General features: G+C 53.2%; 1 protein-coding gene across 4 annotated transcripts; it reads left to right on the forward strand.

The window, feature by feature from the left end:
- The first annotated feature begins 47 nt into the window (after positions 1 to 47).
- HSF1 (heat shock transcription factor 1) lies at positions 48 to 21,878 on the forward strand. Of its 4 annotated transcripts, none has more exons than XM_044914322.1 (14): positions 48 to 324; positions 16,375 to 16,483; positions 16,867 to 17,003; positions 17,331 to 17,455; positions 18,689 to 18,764; positions 18,840 to 18,901; positions 19,023 to 19,119; positions 19,217 to 19,353; positions 19,437 to 19,712; positions 20,080 to 20,160; positions 20,926 to 21,031; positions 21,102 to 21,167; positions 21,253 to 21,325; positions 21,418 to 21,878. In XM_044914322.1, the coding sequence occupies exons 1-14, from the start codon at positions 208 to 210 to the stop codon at positions 21,621 to 21,623; spliced, it is 1,668 nt and encodes a 555-aa protein (XP_044770257.1). In that variant the 5' UTR covers positions 48 to 207; the 3' UTR covers positions 21,624 to 21,878. The 4 variants fall into 4 exon arrangements, with proteins under 4 accessions (XP_044770257.1, XP_044770258.1, XP_044770259.1 ...); XM_044914323.1 differs by having other exon boundaries at positions 21,256 to 21,325; XM_044914324.1 differs by lacking the exon at positions 20,080 to 20,160.
- The last annotated feature ends 116 nt before the right edge of the window (positions 21,879 to 21,994 follow it).

The following is a 21,994-nucleotide window of genomic DNA, read 5'->3' on the forward strand; positions in this document are numbered from 1 at the left end:
ACGCGCGCCCGGGCGACGCGGGCGGGTGGCGCCGGCGGGAGCGCGCCCGTCACAAGATGGCTGCGGCCATGCTAGGCCGCGGGGCCGTGTGTGCGCAGCCGGCGGTGGCGGTGGTGCTACCCCGGCGGCAGGCGCGTCGGCAGCGCTAGCCCGGCCCGAGGCCCCATTTCGCGGTCGTCACCTCCGCCTCTCCCCGCCTAGCCCGGTATGGATCTGCCCGTGGGCCCCGGCGCGGCGGGGCCCAGCAACGTCCCGGCCTTCCTGACCAAGCTGTGGACCCTCGTGAGCGACCCGGACACCGACGCTCTTATCTGCTGGAGCCCGGTGAGGGGCTGGGGCCAGTCCCCGTGAGGGGTGGGATGTGGGGAGGCGGGGGCTCGGGCTCAGGTTTCGCGGGAAAAGCGTGCGGGGCTCGCTCTGGTCGGCTCCTGCCACGCCAAGTGTCCCCGGGCTGGGGAGGAAGGGCCTCTCCTCCGGTCGTTCGCTAACTCTTGGACGATCGCGGAAGTGTGTCGGCCCGTAGAGCAGTACCCAGTCTCGCTGGCGATCGTTGTGCCCAGGTGACCCTCTGTATTTTATCAAATGAGTTACCAGGGCGGTGTGGTCGGCAGCTATTCGTAGAAAATTAGGACGTGGCGCGTGAATTGGAGGGCGTTGCTCTAGTGCAAAGGGGAAAGGAACGAAAACAGAAAGTAAAACGTCATAAAGTTCAAGTTGATCTCGAACCCATGCCCAGAGATACTGGAGCTGGGTTTCCCTAGAGCCGCTTTGTTTTTCATTCCTCACAGGGCGTCTTTATTCAAGTCCCTGTCTTCTGTTGCCTGGCAGCAGGCTTGTTTACAAGGTTTGACCCTGCGAGACCGGACAGCTCCGGTTTTGCAGAGGTAAATCAGAGAGTGTGTCTGGAGCTGAAGATCGGAATCTGCTGTTCCCATCCTGTGATGTCGTGTCTGGGGAAGGCCAGAGCCATACCCCAGGGCTGGCAAATGGGTGCCCTGAAGAAAGGCCACCCTGGTCCAGAGCCTCTGGGTGCCTCCAAATATGCTTGACCTCTTGAGGGCCAAAACGCTGGGTTTCTCAGATTTTGCTAAGCACTTCCTTTCATGCTCTTAAGCCATTAGGAATGATGAAATGTTTAGGTTGAAGCTGACTCTTGGGTTGTCTGTTTGCTCAAGCGCTGCTCTGCCTGAAGATTGGGAATAAAGAGACTAGGTATCATGCAGCGTTCTTATTGGAGACACTTTGTATGGGTTTCGGTGACTTGCATGTGTGGGCACTCCATTCCTCAGTGCACTACCTGTTTTCTCTGATGACAGGCAAGGGCCCTGAAAAGGAGAAACATGCTTTCCTACAAGCTGCCGTGTTACCGCCATCCCCTCTTTCCAGACCTCGAATTTTTCTAACCAAAGGAAGTGACCCCGCATTTCTGTTTTCCTTTATCTTCCTTCTTCCTCTTTTTCCTTCCCCTAACTTCCAGGAAATACTCTTAAACCCAGATTGGGGAGGGGCATCAGAGATGCCCTGGGAAATATTCCAAGTCTAATCCTGCTAGGGTGATCCATCCCACCTGCTAGGGTGCCCCTTAATTTGCTTGCTTTTTCTGCTTAAAGATTGTGAGGCATGTGGGTGAAGTGTCACCAGCTTACTCTCCAGGACCTGCAGCCTGTGTTCTATGTTCTGGGCAAGGCCTTTGAACAGGAATGATCAGGCCTGTGACAGCTCTCACTTATAGTGGCTGCCCTTGAATCCTGTTGGCGTTGGGGGGATGGGAATCAGGTCAGGGGAAAGGGAGATGGGGAACCGGCTGGAGCATGAGTATTTGATCCTTCCTGGTCTATATGCAGGTCAAGCGGGACATAGTGGTAGGGGCTGGCACTAACAATGAATACAGAAACCAAACAGTAACTCAGTAGTGGAAGGAAGCCCTTCCCAGGCTGGGCAGGGGCCTGGGGAACTGCCTGGCTCGGGGTCAGGAGATGGTCCTGTACCTGTGGCCTCTACCACAAAAGTCCACACAGGGTCTTCTGCAGACTTGTGGCCCAGAGGCTGGCTCTCAGAGGCCTTGGAGAGCTCTGATGTCCTTGCTTTTGGTGTCTTCCCTTTGTGTTGGAAGTTTTCTCACAGTTGTACCAAGAGAAACTCACCACGTTTGACCTAGGGGACAAGGGGCAGTCAGAGGTATGGTGGCTGACTCTCAAGGCTGAGTAAGGTGAGGGAAGGGGTCCAGTCCCAGAAACCCTCCGGCCAGTGGGGTCAGGTCTGGACAGCGTTGAGCTTCCTCTGCCCAGCCTGAGGGACAGACCACGGGTCACTGCCCCAGAGGATTACGTTGGCTTACTCACCCTCAAATCCTGATACAGTTAAAGATGCACTGGGCATGGCATCTCAGCTGGATAAGCAAGGGTCTTTAGAGATGCAGCTGCCCCCAGACAGGTGCTGCAGGACCCTACAGCTCCTGCTGCTGCAGAGAGGGAACTTGGCCACCATGAGCACAGCCTGGGGTGTGCCTCAGCTCTCCTGCCCTACAGCCTGTGTCTCCCACGCCCACTGGGACTGTCCGTGAATCAGGCCACGGTCGCCCCTGTACACTCAGAGCTGGCTATGGACCATTTCCAGAGCTCCCTTGACAGGCAGGGACACTCCTCCTCCCCGGACACTGAGAGGCAGGTGAGGCACCCCCCAAGCCTGCTGAGCTCGTTCTCAGACAGCTGCCAGGACCCAGCAGGCCCTCTGGATCCTGCCTTTAGGGATCTGTCCGTTGAGCCAAAATGCTGAAGGAGCACCGCAGGTTACTGCTCCCAGCGGCAGGCTGGACGGCATGCTGCAGGACCTTCCTGACGTAGATGGCTGCAGCCACCACACGGCAGCCCGGCTGTGCTTCCTCAGACCTCGCCTGCACAAGAGTATCAATTCTCCTCCATCCACAGCCATGCAAGGAGGGGACAGTTGGCCATTTTGTAGATAAGAAAACTGAGTTTTGGGCGCCTGGGTGGCTCGGTCTTTAAGCGTCTGCCTTCAGCTCCAGTCATGATCCCGGGGTCCTGGGATCGAATCCCACGTCAGGCTCCCTGCTCAGTAGGGAGCTTGTTTCTCCCTCTGCCTCTCTCTCTGTGTCTCTCATGGATGGATGAATAAAATCTCTAAAAAAAAAAAAGAAGAATAGAAGAGAAAACTGAGTCTCAAAAAAAGCTGGAGATTGGTTAAACCAGACGTGAATCCAGCATCTTTCTGATGAAAACCAGCTGTTGCTCCCTGACCGTCTTTGCCAGGCACTCTGTATTTCCTGGTGGCAGCAGGAGACCCCCACCCACCCATGCCCACAGGGTCAAGACGCTGGCCCTGCCCTACCTGTTTTCTTAGTTAGACCCTGGCCTCACTGGGGCTGACCAGCACTGCGGGTGCTCAGTCAGGATTGTATTTTGGATTTTTACATGAGTCCCCCTCACCCCTTCGGTAGAGATACACACACAGAGACAGACGGACGGACGAGACTGGCAGAGACCTATAAACGACAGACTCTACACTGTGGCCTCCCGAGTCTGTTTCCTCCTGCCACCCCCCAGGGGGTGAGGTGGGCGGGGGTGCGGGGTGAGGAGGGGCCCAGGGCATGTGGGTCTCCGAACGGGGCTGGAGGTCTGGGCCATGATGGCCTCCTTGGGGGTGGGGGTGGGGGTGGGGGGAAGGTAGATGTCCGGAGCATAGCCGTGCGCGCCTGACTCCACAGGACCCGTGTGTGCTCAGAATCCTTTATTCGAGGACCTGGAAGGGGGCAGTGGGATAGACCCACTCTGGAATGTGCAAAGAGCTCCCATCGGGTATGATATGGGGCCTAGGCCAGAGTCCTCACACTCCATAGGCCCTGGAGCCTGCAGCTCTGGCTTCAAGGCGCCCTCTCCCTCGGGGGGGGGGGGGGGGGGGGGCTGTCTTCCGTGAAAGGAGGACGGACGGCCAGCCCTCAAATGCTTCCCAGTCCTGGCAGGACAGCAGCTGCCACCACAGACCCCTCTGTTCTTGAGCCGGAAAGCCAGAGTGAGCAGAGTCACCGGCCTGCACGTGTTCCCTGGCCTGGAGATCAGAGTGCAGGACGCCAGCGGCCAGAGATGAGGAGGATTGTGTTGGGTGCTTGTGTTGCAGGAACTAACCTAAGCTAACTTAAGCAGAAAGAAGAACAGGACATGACGGTGCCGATGGTCTCACACTCAGATAAGGACAAAACTAGGATGGGGGAGGAGGACCTAAGTGACCCTCCACTTCTCGACCAGCCTCACACGTCCTGTCACCTCCCTCTGCAGCCTGGATTTCTCTGCTGCTGTCCAGCCACACACCTACCGCCCCAAATGCCCGTGTCCCTGGACCCCAGAGAGGGTCGGGCAGCCAGACAGGAGACCAGAGCACATTGTGCCAGACTAGTCTTTGGATTGACATTTGGGGGACTGAAATGTTCTGGGTAGATAGTGCAGGTGGTCCCCCTCATGGAATACAGTGGTTATTAACCCTTTGGGGTCATGGAGCCTTTGAGAAAATACTCAAAGACAGAGATCCTCTCTATAAAAGCATACATGCCTGCAGAATTTAGATTCGTTTTAGATTATTCCTAGTGCCATCAAAAATAAGGCCAGAGGCTCCAAATTTACAGTCAGACTTGGCAGTTACTAAGAAGTGCATCTCAGGGGCGCCTGGGTGGCTCCGTTGGTTAAGCGACTGCCTTCGGCTCAGGTCATGATCCTGGAGTCCCGGGATCGAGTCCCGCATCGGGCTCCCTGCTCAGCAGGGAGTCTGCTTCTCCTTCTGACCCTCCTCCCTCTCATGCTCTCTGTCTCTCATTCTCTCTCTCGCAAATAAATAAAATCTTAAAAAAAATAATAATAATTAAAAAAAAAAAAAAGAAGAAGTGCATCTCAGGGCACCTGGCTGGCTCAGTGGGTAGAGAGTGCAACTCTTGGTCTTGAGGCTGTGAGTTCGAGCCCCATGCTGGGTGTAGAGTTCACTTTAAATAGAAAGAAAGAGAGAAAGAAAAGGAAGGAAGGAGAGAAGGAAAGAGAACTGCATCTCAGGATTAGGGCATTGCTCACCAGCCAGCAGCTGGGCACACACTTCTCCCTGCTGCTTCCATACTTCTAATCACAGGCTTTGATTATACCCAAGGAAAAGCTAAGACCACCTCCAGGAATTCCCCAGAGGTAGCAGAGAAGGAGGGGTCTTGAATCTTCAGGCAGGGAGATGGAACGTGGTGTTCTGTGATGGATTCACCAGGAAACCTTTGAAACTCCTGATGGCCCTTAAGGTAGGGCTTGTAGGACACAGTCAATGTGGGCTTAACCCTTGAAGAGTGTTCAGGATTGGAAAACAGGAAGGACAGGTAAGCCACACAGGTGCCCAGGCTTTCTTCCTGGAGGTGGTTTTCAAACTAACAGCCCAGACTTTGGAAAAGCCAAGGCAGCTAGAGTTTGCAAGATGTGGTAACAGGGAAGGGAGCTATACCAGGAAAGAGCTCCAGGAGTCTGCACATGAGCCCCTTTGGGTCTTCAGCAGAGTATTGGTTCCACCTGCCCATAGGATGAGACCTATGAAGCCAGCCTGAGAACCTTCTAGAAAAGGAACAGCTACTGAGGAGAGCTCACACAGGGCCGTGAATTACCTGAGTTCTCCCAGCCAATTTGGAGGAACCACATTGAACATGCAGAGCATTCAGCAGAGACTAAAAGAGCTACAGCTTGGAAGTGGGACTGAATTAAGAAAATCTGCCCCAAACACAATGTAATCGAATTTGAAGAGAAGCCGTAAAAGGATCAGGCTGATCCACACAAAACACTCTCAGGAGGAAGATCACAAAACCCAGACACAACATAAAAACCCTCGTGTCCAGGGCCCTATCAAAACTAACAGGTGAGCCAATTGGCAGGAGAGTGTGTCCTATGACAAAGAAGGGGAGAGTCATAGCAGTGTTCCCAGGGGTGATGGGAACTAGCCAACAAAGACATTAAAACAGTTGTAAAAATATTCCGAGTGCTCAAAGAAGTAAAGCAAACCCATGAAGACAGAGAAGTGGAAGACAGAGAAAAAAATGTCAATGGAACAAGTTTCCCATGCAGAAGAATTCCACATTGTTTGTGTAGATCCCCCTTCAGGGAGGCATCACATATCTCCTCACCTGTATGTGTGGGCTACACATTAGTGACTTTCTTCCAAGAAGCAACGGGGGGGGGGGGGCAACTACAGTGGGGACACCTGATAGACATGGCCTCAGAGTGTGCGTCCTTGCCATGACATGATGAGAAGGGCACTTAACCTCTGTGGTCTTCCTCCAAAAACTTATATAACCTCAACTAGTCATGAGGAAAAGACACAGGACAAATCCAAATTGAGTGACATTCTACAAAATACCGGACAAGTACTCCTCAAAATTGTCAAGGTCAAGAGAAACCAGGAAAGTCTAAGAGACTGTCCCAGCCAAGGGGAATGTAAGGAGACATAACAACTAAATGTAACATAATCCCTTGGATGATGTCCTGGGACAGAAGGACAGAAGATAAAAACTAAGGAAATCTGAATAAAATAGGAACTTTAGTTAATAATAAGGTACAGGCATGCCCCTTTTTTTGAAAGTTCATGTTATGCCATCTTGCTTTAAAAAAGACCTACATTAGTACCTGTTTTAGCTAACTGAAAGATTATTTTTAGGGTCTGGGACTACTCTAGATTTTTCCATATTAATTAGCGGTAATTCTTTGCTTTACAAATTTCGGCTTACAAAAGATTGGGAACACTCTACTTTCAGATAGCAGGGGAGACCTGTATATTGATTCATTACTTGCGACAAGTACACAATGTTAATAATAGTGTGCAGGGTATATGAGAACTCTGTACTATCTTCCCAACTTTTCTGTAAACCTAAAGTTACTCTAAAATCCAAAGCTTATTTGTGTAAGTCACTGCAGGGGATTAACAGATTAGATACTGCAGAAGAGAAGATCACTGAACTAGAGTAACCATAGAAACTATTCATAGTGATGTCCAGAGAAAACCAGACTGGAAACAGTGAGCAGAGCCTCATGGGGACGATATCACACAGCCTGACACACAAGCGAACTTCAAGAATAAAGGGGGAGGGACATAACCATCCAAGTTTTTGGAAAGCTGCGAACCCACAGATCCAAGACTTATAAGACTTTCCAAGGATGAGGCGCCTGGGTGGCTCAGTCGTTAAGCGTCTGCCTTCGGCTCAGGTCATGATCCCAGGGTCCTGGGATCGAGCCCCACATCGGGCTCCCTGCTCCGCGGGAAGCCTGCTTCTCCCTCTCCCACTCCCCCTGCTTGTGTTCCCTCTCTCGCTGTGTCTCTCTCTGTCAAATGAATAAATAAAATCTTTAGGGAAAAAAAAAAAGACTTTCCAAGGAGGATAAGCACAAAAAGCATACCAGGGCATATCACCATCAAGTTGCTAAAAGCAGGTGATGATGAGAAAATCTTAAAAGCAGCCCGAAAAAGAAAGGGAATTGCACAGAGGGACATAGACAGAACAATGCTGCCTTTTCCTCAGCAACTCTGACGCTTGAGGCCAGAAGGGAGTTCCATAGATGGGAGTCTGGTCAGCATTCAGAACTCAGTGTAACTTACCACGTCAGCGGACATAGAAGAAAAACCACATGACCATCTCAATGGAGTAAGGAGAAACACCGACAAACATAACATCCACTTTATGATAACAGCTCAGCAGACTAATAAGGGCGATTCCTCAGTCCAATAAAAAGCACCTGCAAGGGGGCGCCTGGGTGGCTCAGTCGTTAAGCGTCTGCCTTCGGCTCAGGTCATGATCCCAGAGTCCTGGGATCAAGCCCCTCATCAGGCTCCCTGCTCCGCGGGAAGCCTGTTTCTCCCTCTCCCTCTCCCCCTGCTTGTGATCCTGCTCTCACTGTGTCTCTCTCTGTCAAATAAATAAATAAAATCTTTTAAAAAAAAAAAAAGCACCTGCAAGGGCGCCTGGGTGGCTCAGTCGGTTAAGCGACTGCCTTCGGCTCAGGTCATGATCCTGGAGTCCCGGGATCGAGTCCTGCCTCGGGCTCCCTGCTCAGCCGGGAGTCTGCTTCTCCCTCTGAGCCTCCTCCCTCTCGTACTCTCTGTCTCTCATTCTCTCTCACAAATAAATAAATAAAATAGAAAAAAAAAAAAAAAAGCACCTGCAAAAACCTACAACTGGCATTGTACTTAATGGGGACAAAGCAGGTGCCTCTCCCCAACAATGGAAAAGAAGTCCAGGATGTCTGCTTTTAGCACTTCTCTTTAACAAATTGTGTAATTCCAAAAAATAAAAATAAAAATAAATAAATGCAATGAAAAAAAAAAACAACAAATTGTGTAATCCCCTGGTCAAGTAATATGACAAACAAGTAAATAAAAGACCGAAAAATTGGAAGGTGAGATGTCAGACTGTCTGCATTTATAGAAAACATTGTCACTGACTTAGTCCCAAGGAATCTACCAAAAAAAGTTACTAGAACTAATAAATGAGTTTAGTGAGGCCACAGGATTCAGCGTTAGTATACAAAAACCAGTTCTATTTCTACACACTAGCAATGAACTGTTGAAAATGGAAATATTTACAATAGCTTCAAAAAAAAACACACAAAGAGGCTCCTGGGTGGCTCAGTTGGTTGAGCATCTGACTCTTGATCTCAGTTCAGGTCATGATCTCAGGGTCATGAGATTGAGCCCCACGTCGGGCTCTGTGCTTAGGGAGGAGTCTGCTTGGGATGCTCTCCCTCTCCCTCTGCCCCTGCCCCCTGCTAAAATAAATAAATCGTTATTTTTTTTTAAAGATTTTACTTATTTGAGAGAGAGAATGAGATAGAGAGAGCACATGAGAGGAGGGAGGGTCAGAGGGAGAAGCAGACTCCCCGCCGAGCAGGGAGCCCGATGCGGGACTCGATCCCAGGACTCCAGGATCATGACCTGAGCCGAAGGCAGTCGCTTAACCAACTGAGCCACCCAGGCGCCCAATAAATAAATCTTTAAAACACACACAAAATATTTAGTGCTTGTATTACTTATTGCTGTGTAACCAAATATCTCAAGACTTAACTGGTAAAACAACAAACCTCACAGTTTCTGAGAGTCACAGACTGATTCTGATTCAAGGTCTCTCATTGAGGTTGCAGTCATGTCAAGACGACTGAAGAGAGACCTGCCTCCAAGTTCACTCAAGTGTTTTGTGGCAAGTAGCTTTTGGCAAGAGACTTTCATTCCTCACCACGTGAGCCTCTCCTTAGGGCTGCCTACAGCAGGTCAGCCTGCTTCTCTCAGAGCGAGGGATCCAAGAGAGCAAGAGCCCCAGGTAGCTTTTGTAACCCGTCCTCAAATACCATCACATCTGTTGAATGCTAGTGATCACAAATAACAGCCCTGGTACACCCCTCGTTGGGTGTAGAGATTACTTAAAACTAAATAAACTTAAAAAGTCAGACAAAAACAGTCCGAGAAAACAACAGACCAGTATCTTTCATAATAAAATATGAGCAAATCTAGCAATATATATTTAAAAAGTAATGTCACAACATATGGAACTTATTCCAGAAATGCAAGGGTGGTTCAAGATTTTAAAATCAAGTCAGTATAATTCACTGTGTTAACAACCTAAAGAAGAAAAACCACATGAACATATTATTTGCAGAAAAAGCATTTGACAAAATATGTTTGTAAAAAAAAAAAAATTCCTCAGGAAACTAGGAATAGTGGGGACTTTTTCAGCCTGATACAAAAGGGTCTACAAAGAAACCTACACCTAATGTCATGCTTAATGGTAGGAGAGACTGAATGCTTTTCCCCTAAGATCAGAACAAGGCACAGTGTCTATTTTCCCCAGTTCTAGTCAACATTGTACCAGAAGGCCTGTCCAGTACTTGAAGACAAGAGAAAGAAATTAAAGGAATATATATTGGAGAGGAAGAAATAAAGCCGACCTTAATCAGAGATAGCATGATTGTCTACATAGAAAGTCCCAAGAAATCTACAAAAATAATCCCAGAACTAGGGGTGGCCTGGATGGCTCAGTTGGTTAAGTATCCAACTCTTGATTTTGTCTCAGGTCATGATCTCAGGGTTGTGAGATTAAGCCCTGTGTTGGGCTCCAGGCTGGGCTTGGAGACTGCTTAAGAGTCTCCCTCTCCCCTCTGTCCCTACCCCTACCCGCCCCCCCGCCCCGCTCACACATGCATACTCTCAAAAAATTTTTTTAATTTTTAAAAATTAAAAAAAAGCGCATGGGTGACTCAGTTAAGCATCTACCTTCGGCTCAGGTCATGATCCCAGGATCCTGGGATCGAGCCCCACATGCAGGGAGCCTGCTTCTCCCTCTCCCTCTGCTGCTCCCACCACTTGTGCTCTCTGTCTCTCTCAAATAAATAAATAAAATATTCTTTAAAATTTTTTTAAAAAATACTCCTAGAACTAAACAATGAGTTTTGCAAGGTCACTAGATACAAGGTCAACACACAAAAATAAATTGCATTTTTTTTTTTTAAGATTTTATTGAGAGAGAGCATGAGCAGGGAGAGGGGCAGAGGGAGAGGGAGAAGCAGACTCACTGCTGAGCAGGGAACCTGACGTGGGGCTTGATCCCAGGACTCTGGGACCATGACCTGAGCCAAAAGCAGTCACCTAAGCAACTGAGTCACCTAGGTTCCCCAATCAATCGCATTTCCTTTTTTTTCTTTTTTTTTTTTAAGATTTCATTTATTAGAGAGAGAGAGAGCACAAGCAGGGGGATGGAGTAGAGGGAGAAGCAGACTCTCCACTGAGCAGGGAGCATGATGTGGGGCTCCATCCCAGGACCCTGGGATCGTGACCTGAGCCAAAGGCAGACACTTAATCGACTGAACCACCCAGGTGCCCAATCAATTACATTTCTGATGAAAGATAGGAAATTGATATTTTTTAAAACATCATTTACAGCTGTTCGGGGTTGGGGGGAAGAGTACTTAAAGAGAAGTCTGGTAAAACATGCAGGGATCTATATGTCAAAACTATAGAATTGTAAAAACACTCATGAAAGAAAGCAAAGTTGACCTAAGTAAATGGAATGGCATACCATGTTTATGGATTTTTTTAAAAGCAAATTTGGGAAGTTTTCAGGCCTTATTTCTTTGAATGTTTGTTCCATTCCTTTCTCTTTATGGTACTCCATTTACATATATGTTGGTGCAGCTAAAGATGTCCCACGTGTTTTTGAGGCTCCTTTCATTTTTTCTTTACTGTTTTCTCTCTGTTCTTCTGCTTTCATAATCTCTATCAGTCCATTGTCAAATTTGCTGATTCTTTCTTCTGCCAGTTCACATTTGCTGTTGAGCCCTTCTAGTAAATTTCTCATTTTGGTTATCGTACCGTTGAACTTTGGAGTTTTTGTCTGACTCTGCTTTGTGATTACTGTTTTTTTTACTGTTACTGTCCCTTTGCTGAGGCACTGTCACCTCATCTTCCTTGACTATGATTTCCTTGACTCTCTAAACATATTTATAATGTATTCTTTGAAGTCTTGGTTAAATCTGACGTCTTGTTTCTCACAGGCTGTTTCTGTGATTGTTTTTCTCTTTTCCCTTGTGCGTGGGTCATACTTTGCTATTTCTTTACATGTCTCATTTTGTTGAAAAAGTACATTTTAGGCAATGCAGTACTTCTGGATGCCTACCCCACCCAGCCACTCCTGTGCTTGTTTTTGGTTTTTGCTGGCTTGTAGGTTATGTTAGTGAGGTCTGTTTCCTCTCTTTGCATGCTGTGTTAGTTCACTGCCTCATAGGGTATTACACCCAGACTGTAGGCTCTATAATTACTGCCTGACTGTTCTGTTGGTTTTGACAGTGCCCCAGGGCACAGATTGTTGAACAGTCTTGTCCAATTACATTCAAGCAGTGGCGGTCTTTAAGGTCTGAGGTTTGTTCTGACTTGGGAGGGCTCTTAGCTGTCTCTTTCCTGTGTGAACAAACTGGCTGTGGTTGAGCCTGTTACTGGGTTTTTTTGTTTTGTTGTTTTGGGTTTTTTTAAGATTTATTTACCTGAGAGAGGGAGGGAGTGTGTGCATGGGAGCTGGGGAGGGACAGAGGGAGAGAGAATCTCAAGCAGACTCCCCGCTGAGAATGGAGCTGGATGTGGGGCTCAATTCCACGACCCTGTGATCATGATCTGAGCCAAAATCAAGAGTCAGATGGATGCTCAACCAACTGAGTCACCCAGGTGCCCCTTGAGCTTGTTACTCTTTTTTTTTTCTTTCTAAGATTTTTTTTTTTTTGAAAGAGCGCATGAGTGGGGGTTGGGGGTGGAGCACAGGCAGAGGGAGAAGCAGACTTCTCGCTGAGCAGGGAACCTGATGCAGGACTCAGTCCCAGGATCCTGAGATCATGACCTGAGCCAAAGGCAGGCACGCAACCAACTGAGTCACCCAGGCGCCCCTCGAGCTTGTTATTCTTAATATAGAGGCGCTACTGTTTTCAAGAGCAGCCTTAGACTTGAACTTTTCTACACTTTGTTTCACATAAAGTGAGTTTGCTTGGGGAGACCTTCAGAACTCTCTTTCCTTTGGACTGCCTCTCTCCTGGGGAACTCTCTGAGCCACTACTCCAGGCACTGGGCAGGGCAGTGGCCTCTTGTCTTCCCAGCTTGACTCTCTCAGCATGGATGCTCTACCCTACATGCTAGCTGGGGGGAGGGCAGTCAGGGGCTCAGTACACTCAGCCTGCCAAGCCTGGGGTACAGCGTGCATTATATGGATAGGGGCAAACTCCCCCCCCATCCCGACCAACCTCTTGGTTGCAATCACCAGGAATTTAGCCTGTTGACCTGGACAGGATGAGAAATGCTGGGTGGCCTTCCCTTCTCAGTGAGATACAGTAAGCCTTGATTGGAAACAGAGGGGAAAGGGACCCCCATCTTCCTGGCCATGCCCTCCCAGAGTGTAGCATCAGTCAAAGTGAACTGGAGTGGGGGGGCAACAGCTTGTGGCTCAGATGCTGCAGGCTCAGTATTCCTACATAGTTTTAGTAGGTTTTCTTTTCATTTTATTTTTTTAGATTTTATTTATTTATTTGACAGAGATACAACGAGAGAGGGAACACAAGCAGGGGGAGTGGGAGAGGGAGAGGCAGCCTTCCCGCGGAGCAGGGAGCCCGATGTGGGGCTCGATCCCAGGACCCCGGGATCATGACCTGAGCCAAAGGCAGACGCTTAATGACTGAGCCATCCAGGTGCCCCAGTAGGTTTTCTTAAATAAATGTTCTTATTTGTTGTATGCTTTTAGGATAATTTTCAGAGACTTTAAATGATTTAAATAAGCTTTGTTTGTTTCACTTGGGAGTGGTTCTGTAGATCTCCTCACACTTGACATCCCAGAAGGGGAAATTGAGCAATTTCCCATAAAAAGCACCCATTTTCAAAGGGTGCTTTTGCTGGATATAGAATTCTTGGTTGACAGGTTTTTTTCTTTCAGCCCCTTTAAATGTCATCCCACTGCCTTCTGGCCTCCATGGTTTCTGATGAGAAATCAGCTATTAATCTTATTAAGGCTCCCTTGTACATGATGAGTCTGTTCTCCCTGTTGCTTTCAAAATTCTCGCTGGGTCTTTTCATCCTGCGGTTTGATTATGAAGTATCTAGATGTGACTCTCTTTGAGTTTATCCTGCTTGGAGTTTGTTTAGCTTCCTGGACATTTTTCATCAAATTTGGGGAGTTTTTAGCCATTATTCCTTCTGTTCTCTCCTCTCCTGCTGGGACTCCCATTATGCATAAGCCGGTGTTTGGTAGTAACCCACAGTCTCTGAGACTCTGTCCATTTTTCTTCACTGTTTTCTCTTTCTGTTCCTCAGACTGGATAATCTCAATTGACCTATCCTCGTATTTGCTGATTCCTTCTTGTCTGTGCTCAGATCTGCTCTCAAGCCCCTCTAGTGAGTTTTATGTGTGAGTTATTATACTTCCTAACTCCACAATTCTGATTTGGTTCACTTTTATGATTTTTATCTTTATTGATATTCGTTATTTTATGAGATATTTTCATGCTTTCCTATATTTCTTTAGATGCAGTTTCATTTTGATCTTTGAACACATTTGAAATAGCTGATATAAAGTCTTTGTATAATAAACCCAACTTCTAAGCTTCCTTCCTTAGGGATGGTTTCAAGTGATTGCTTTTTTTCCCAGTATATAGGCCAGGCCTTTTTTCTTTGCATGTCTCTTTTTTATTGAAAATTGGACTTTCAGGGCGCCTGGGTGGCTCAGTTGGTTAAGCGACTGCCTTCAGCTCAGGTCATGATCCTGGAGTCCGTGGATCGAGTCCTGCATCGGGCTCCCTGCTCGGCAGAGAGCCTGCTTCTCCCTCTGACCTTCCCCACTCTCATGTGCTCTCTCTCTCATTGTCTCTCTGTCAAATAAATAAAATCTTAAAAAAAAAAAAAAAAGAAAATTGGACTTTCAGTTAATATAGGTGGTATATGTTAGGTTCTGAACATCAGCTCCTCCCTCCTCCCCAGGGCAATTGCTCTTTCTTGTAGTTGTTGGTATTTATTTGTCTCGTGACTTTTCTGAACTAATTCTGGACAATTTATGGTCTTTGTTGTTTGTGACCACTGAAGTCTTTCCTTGGTTAGCGTTGTAATCAGGTAGTGAAGGGGACAGAAATTTCCTTTAATGCCTGGAACCCATAACTGTGCCATTTTTTGCTGGGGGCTCTGTGTATGCATCGGGGTACGCCTTTAGCACTCAGCCAGGCAGTGGTGCCTCTATTTCATCCTCTGTTTGGTGCTGATGCAGAGCCTTGAAGTCAGCCAGAGGTGCAAGCTTAGGGCCTTTTCAGGTCTTATCCTGATTCTCCACAGAGCCCTGCACATGCATGTGACTTCTGGGTTCCCAGGAATATTTTGGAGCTTTTCAAAACCCCTGTCGATATCTCATTCCCCAGCTCTTTCATTTTATTTTATTTTATTTTTATTTTTATTTTTTTTAAGATTTTATTTATTTATTTGACAGAGAGAGACACAGCGAGAGAGGGAACACAAGCAGGGGGAGTGGGAGAGGGAGAGGCAGGCTTCCCGCCGAGCAGGGAGCCCGATGTGGGGCTCGATCCCAGGACCCCAGGATCCTGACCTGAGCTGAAAGCAGGATGCTTAACAACTGAGCCACCCAGGCGCCCCTCCCCAGCTCTTTCTTTTAAGTTTTCTGGTTAGCTTGTTTTTTGCCTTAACTGTTATCCTCTGCTTTAGACAGCCACAAAGTTTTAAAGTCCTCTTTTGGTGTTATCAACAAACATCCCCAGGGAAAAGGCTTTTTATACTGGCAGAGTTTTGGGTCAAATCAAGCAAAGACAGCTTTGCCAGTGGCATCTCCTAGGGAGCTGTCAGACCAGTAAAATAGGAATTCTCTGAGAGTGGGGCCTTGAAGAAGCCCCAGACCCGTCGTCACCCCAGTGGCTGCCAGGGTGCCAGGGTTCTGTGATTTCAGCTGCTGGTTTTCATGGCTGCAGGAGGGGAGGCGGGAGTAGGGCAAGTCAGAATCCCACAGCGCTCTCGGATCTTACTGCCAGGGAACCATTGTTCTTGAGTAAATGCCCCCCATGTTGCTATAGCCCTTTGACTGATTTTCAGAGTTCTGGAAAAGTGCACTCTAACGTTTTTGCCAGTTTTCTTACCGCTGCTTTGGAGGAGAGTCTCCAGAGGTCCTTCCTCCACCCTCTGAACCCCTCGCGTGCTTCTGTCCGAGCTTGTCTTCATGTGCACGCATACGTGGACTGGCCAGCCTCCAGCTCTCCTCGGGCACCTGGGGGATCCTCTCTGGCTTCTCGCGCTCCTTACCTCTAGTGCCCTCTCTGACGGGGGAAGCCGTGCCCGATGTCTCTCGTAGACTCTCACCCCCCGCCCCAGCTCCCCTCACCACTCTGTCCCTGCTTCAGGACCCTGACCCTCCTGGTAGCTCCTGGTTTAGGTCAGAAAGGAGATGGAGGAAGAGTAGTGTAGCCACTCTGTTGGGGTCTCAGACGCCCACAGAGGAGCGGACTTGCGGTTCTGAACACAACCGTGTGTTTCCCTCCAGAGTGACTCAAGTCAGGCTCCCCTTCTCTTGGCTGCCTCACTCTGGGGTCTTAGGTGCTCTTGGGGGGGAGTTTGGTGGTAAAGGCGAAAACAAGATCCCTAAAAACTGGGTCTGGAATGCTGTGTGTTTGGGGAACCTCTGGAAGCCTGGAGCAGGACTTTCCAACAGGGCAGAGGGACCAGGCCCATGTGGCTGATGGTCACGGGCGTCCCCCCCTGCTGAGGGGGCAGGCATGGGGGTTGCCCACCTCTTGGCAGCAGCATCTCCCTCGCTGGCAGCATGTGACTCGGTGGCGTGTCTCCCAGCAGAGCGGGAACAGCTTCCACGTGTTTGACCAGGGCCAGTTTGCCAAGGAGGTGCTGCCCAAGTACTTCAAGCACAACAACATGGCCAGCTTCGTGCGGCAGCTCAACATGTGTGAGTACCCAGCCCTCCCGGCGTGCGGGGCAGGGATGGAGGGCCGCCTCCACAGAGGCTCTGTGCCGCTGCGGTGAAGGATGCAGCCGCAGCTTCTCGTAGCTGGGCGGCCAGCGTCCAGCAGGCCTGAGCCCAGAGTCCTCAGGGAGGAGTTGGTAAAGCCCCAGCCGGACACAGCCACGTGGTGGGGAGGGCTCGTCATCTGGGGATGTGGGGTCTCCCTTAGACCCAGCGGCTGCCAGCGGTGGTGGGACCAGAGCCGCTCCAGGCCGAGTTCTCCTCTGGGACCCTCTGATGCCCCTCAGCGGGGCATTGGCTGGGCTGTCGTTGGGGGTCTGGTCCCCAGCCCTGAGGCAGAGTGGCCCCCACCCCGCCATATGCAGACGGCTTCCGGAAGGTGGTCCACATTGAGCAGGGTGGCTTGGTCAAGCCAGAGAGGGACGACACTGAGTTCCAGCACCCATGCTTCCTGCGTGGCCAGGAGCAGCTCCTTGAGAACATCAAGAGGAAAGTGACCAGTGTGAGTAGCCAGCCTCCCTCTCTCTGCCTCCTCAGACCTTCCTCCAGGCTGTGCGGGGACGCAGCGTCCACTCACTGTCCTGCCGGGCCTATCCACTGCTGAGGGCAGCTCAGCGGCGGCCTGCTGGCCTGGCCTGGCCTGGCTACGCCAAGTCCTTTTCCTGATGGGCCCTCCCCTCCCTGCTGTGTGTCTTGGACTCCCCTTGCCCATTCCCCCATCAGCCACCACAGTGAAGGCCCCTCTCCAGACCGCCAGCCCCTTGGCCTTGGCACTGTGTCCCGGGGAGGGGGGGGGGCATCTCAGTGACTGTTCCCCCTGGGAACCCAGGTATCCACGCTGAAGAATGAGGACATAAAGATTCGCCAGGACAGCGTCACCAAGCTGCTCACGGATGTGCAGCTCATGAAGGGGAAGCAAGAGAGCATGGACTCCAAACTCCTGGCCATGAAGCAGTAGGTTCCATGCAGCGAGTGCTGCGGGGGCATCTGGGCAGGGAGATGGAGGGATGAGGGGCCCCCGCGGAGGCAGCCTGAGAAAGGAGCAGGCAGGAACAGGGCAGGCCTGGTCGCTGGCCACTGCCTCCTGGGGCCTCTTCCCACCAGCCCCGCCTCCCACGGTTTGTGACAGGCACCCAGGCCTTGTGCTCTCCAAATGTAGAATTAGGTTTGGACTTGTGCTCACTCCCCGGGAGACAGGGTCCGACCCGCGTCCTGTCCCAACAGGCAGAGCTGGGCTCCTCCCACTGCCTCCCGCGTGTGCACCCTGCGGGCCAGGGTGGCGGGGTCTTCATGGCCCTCATGGTGCTGGCTCTCCCGCTGGTCCCCACCCCCCCTCGGGCACGTTTGGCCACATAACCAGCCCTGTGCTCCTGTCCTCAACCAGGACCCCGAAGAAGGCTGGCTTGGGCCTTTTCCGATGCACTTGGGGGCCCTGGGGACCTCAGAAACCACAGCCTAGGGTGGCTACCCTCAGCTCAGCTTCATGTGGCCTCAGATCCCCTCGGGGCAGGGCCTCATGACTCCAGTGTCATGGAAGAGGCTCCTGGGCTCTGGCTGTCCTCACTTTGGGGTCAGGCAGAAGCCACTAACTATATGACCCCTGGAGATGGGGGCTAGGTGATCTTGGGCTCCCAGGACATAGGTACCTCTCAAGGTGAGGCCAAGGGGGTCAGTTCCATGTCAGTGAGACGTTCAGGGGGCTGGCCATGGCCTGATCACAGCCCTAGCTTGCCCAGTTGGGAAGATGGTGCTCAGGTGGCCCTTTCCACCCCCTGAAGTCACCTGTCAGCCATTTCCAGTCCTGGTGAGGGGCTCCGAGCCCCCCAGAGGCATAGGATGACCCCCTGAAGAGCTGGGCTGCACTGCACCCCTGGCCTTCCCTCCTCTCCTCGTGTTCATTTGGGGCAGAGACGGCTCGGGGTTGGAGGGCGGACACTCAAGGGTCTGCCACCTCAGTGTGTCCAGGACCCTGGGGTACACCCAGCATGCCCAGCCCTGTGTTCTGCCTAAGCCCCCCAGCCCCTTCCTTAGGAGCCCCTCCCAACTGGCGCCCCACCTGCTGCGTCTGTATGTCCTCCCCGGCGGCTAGGCGGCTAGGCAGAGCACCGAGGGGCTGCGGTGCCAGCGAGCCCTGCCCGGGGCGGGGGAGGGGGCACGGGGCGTCTGACCCCGCCCGGTGTGTTCCAGCGAGAACGAGGCCCTGTGGCGGGAGGTGGCCAGCCTGCGGCAGAAGCACGCCCAGCAGCAGAAGGTCGTCAACAAGGTGCGCCCGCGGGCCCCGGGGGGCGCCAGCTGGGTCCCACCCTCGGCCGGGCTGACTGTGCCTTTCCGCCCACAGCTCATCCAGTTCCTCATCTCACTGGTGCAGTCGAACCGGATCCTGGGGGTGAAGAGGAAAATGTGAGGCGTGGGGGGTGCCTGTCCCTCAGCACAGGGCCCCGGGCCAGCCTGTCTCCTATTGGCTGAGGCCTGGGCTGCCGAGGCCTGGGGGAGGGCCCTGACCCCGCCTCTCCCTCCACAGCCCCCTGATGCTGAACGACAGCAGTTCGGCACATTCCATGCCCAAGTATGGCCGGCAGTACTCCCTGGAGCACATCCACGGCTCGGGCCCCTACTCGGTGAGCATGCGGTGCGGCAGGGCAGGGCGGGCCCGGGCGGTGCGGCAGGGCGGGCCAGGGCGGTCCTGCCACACAGGTCACCTCCCTTCGATGGCAGGCTCCCTCCCCGGCCTACAGCAGCTCCAGCCTCTACTCCCCAGACGCCGTGGCCAGCTCCGGACCCATCATCTCCGACATCACCGAACTGGCCCCCAGCAGTCCCTTGGCCTCCCCGGGAGGAAGCGTAGACGAGAGGTGGGGGCCACGTCATCCAACAGTCAGGAGAAGGGGGGGCCCACAGAGGCGGCTACTGAGGTGTGTGCTCCCCGTGTGCGCAGGCCCCTCTCCGGCAGCCCCCTGGTACGCGTCAAGGAGGAGCCCCCCAGCCCTCCTCGGAGCCCTCGGGTGGAGGAGGCCAGTCCTGGACACCCGTCCTCTGTCGTGGAGATACCCCTGTCCCCAACCGCCCTCATTGACTCCATCCTGCGGGAAAGCGAGCCTGCCCCCACCACCCCGGCCACACCCCTCACGGATGCAGGGGGCCGCCACCCCTCACCCTCGCCCCCACCTGCCTCGGCCCCTGAGAAGTGCCTCAGCGTAGCCTGCCTGGACAAGTGAGTGCCACCCCACCCACCTGCACCACAGCCCCTGGAAGCACAGCCAGGCCTCTAGCCAGGACCATCCTAGAGGGGCTGGTACAAGGGGTCGTCAGGCTGTGGACACGGGTTGCTGGGGGAGACGCCAGCTGACCTGGCCCTGAGCTCAGAGCTTGCTTGTCCCACGTCCCCATTGCCTCAGGAGCCAAGGGTGTGTGGCCTCGCAGGCCTGTCCCACCTGCTCTCTGAGCCACTCTGGCCACTGCCCCTGTCCTGCTGCCCAGCAGAGGGCTTGCCCCAGAGGCCAGGCGAGCAAGGGCGGGGGGCACGGAGTCCACCCGGCCCCCACCTGCAATCGGGGGGCTCTTGTCTTTGTATCTTGCAGTTTGGCTCGCGCTCCACAGATGTCTGGGGTCGCCCGCCTCTTCCCCTGCCCCTCCTCTCTGCATGGCCGAGTCCAGCCAGGGTTAGCGCCGTCCCCACTGGGGAGGGAGGAGGGCTCCGCCAGAGCTCAGGCCCCTCGCCAGCCTCGGACCAGACCCTGGCCTGGCCATGAGCACTTGGCCCTGCCTGGTGAACAGGCGTCCCGGGCCCTCTGCAACAGGGAGCAGCCCTCCCCCCTACCCCAGGCTCTGGGGCCCAAGCCAGTGCCCCAGGTCACTGACGGACAGAGCTGGGCCTCCCAGCCTGGCGACTGCTACCGGGGCAGCCAGCGTCCTGGCTGCTGTGCTGACCAGCTTCCCCTCAGGGCGGGGCGGGGCCCCGTGGACACCTCCCAGAGCCGGCCAGGCCACCCCTCCAGTGGCACAGATCCGCCAGGTGGCCCGGGGCCTTCTTGGCCACTGTCTCCAGACCCAGGGCAGAGACCAGCCCTCCGCACCCTGCTCACGGTTCCCTCTCCCCATCCCTGCCGTCTTCCAGCGTGAAGGCAAGACCTTGTCAAGCTTGAAGAACTGCCCCCAGCCCGTCCTGAGCACTAAACCCCTCCTGGGCCCCCCTGCCATCTTGGCCCAGCCCCAAGTGCTGCCAGAGGCCTCACTGGGCCTCACAGTGACAGGACCGGCCGGCACGCACGTCCCCTGGGCCCACACCGGGTGCGCGACGGGGCCCCAGCGGGCTGGGCTCTAGCTGAGGGCAGCCCCCCTGGCTGGTGCATGTGAGCGCCGGCAGGAGGGCATCTGGCTGGGGGTGCCTAGAGCTCCACTTGACCTGCCCCACCCACTCTGGCTAGGACTGAACTCAGTGACCACTTGGACGCCATGGACTCCAACCTGGACAACCTGCAGACCATGCTGACAAGCCACGGCTTCAGCGTGGACACGAGCGCCCTGCTGGATGTGAGTGCCTCCCCACCCCCACCCTGCTCCCAGCCCACGGGCACAGCCTGACTGCCCTCCCCTCCCGCAGCTGTTCAGCCCCTCGGTGACCGTGCCCGACATGAGCCTGCCTGACCTTGACAGCAGCCTGGCCAGCGTGCGTAGGCGGGGCGGGGCCGGCGGGGGGGGTGGGGGTGGGGGGGCGGCGAGGGGAGCCCTCACTCTGCCCCCTCCTGCCCCAGCAGATCCAGGAGCTCCTCTCTCCCCAGGAGCCGCCCAGGCCCCTTGAGGCAGAGAACAGCACCCCTGACTCAGGTGAGCCAAGCCCCGAGCCCCTGCCCTGCCCCGCCCCAGCGTCCGTGTCCCCCGCCCCGCCGCCAGTGCCCTGACCCAGTCCCCACCCCCAGGGAAGCAGCTGGTGCATTACACGGCGCAACCCCTGTTCTTGGTGGACCCGGGCTCCGTGGACATGGGAAGCAGCGACCTGCCCGTGCTCTTCGAGCTGGGGGAGGGGTCCTACTTCTCGGAGGGGGACGACTACACAGATGACCCCACCATCTCCCTGCTGACGGGCTCTGAGCCCCCCAAAGCCAAGGACCCCACTGTCTCCTAGAGGCCCCAGGAGGAAGGCTGGCTGAGGGGCTAGGTGTGGACCCCGGTCGGCAGTGAGGGCCTCAGCCCTGCGTGCCACGGCTTGCTTGAGGTGTTACAGCCTCACTGGGACTGACCAGCACTGCGGGTGCTCAGTCAGGATTGTATTTTGGATTTTTACATGAGTCCCCCTCACCCCTTCGGTAGAGATACACACACAAAGACAGACGGACGGACGAGACTGGCAGAGACCTATAAACGACAGACTCTACACTGTGGCCTCCCGAGTCTGTTTCCTCCTGCCACCCCCCAGGGGGTGAGGTGGGCGGGGGTGCGGGGTGAGGAGGGGCCCAGGGCACGTGGGTCTCCGAATGGGGCTGGAGGTCTGGGCCA

Source organism: Neomonachus schauinslandi, chromosome 4, assembly GCF_002201575.2.
Source record: "Neomonachus schauinslandi chromosome 4, ASM220157v2, whole genome shotgun sequence".
In the NCBI taxonomy this organism is placed as follows: Eukaryota; Metazoa; Chordata; class Mammalia; order Carnivora; family Phocidae; genus Neomonachus; species Neomonachus schauinslandi.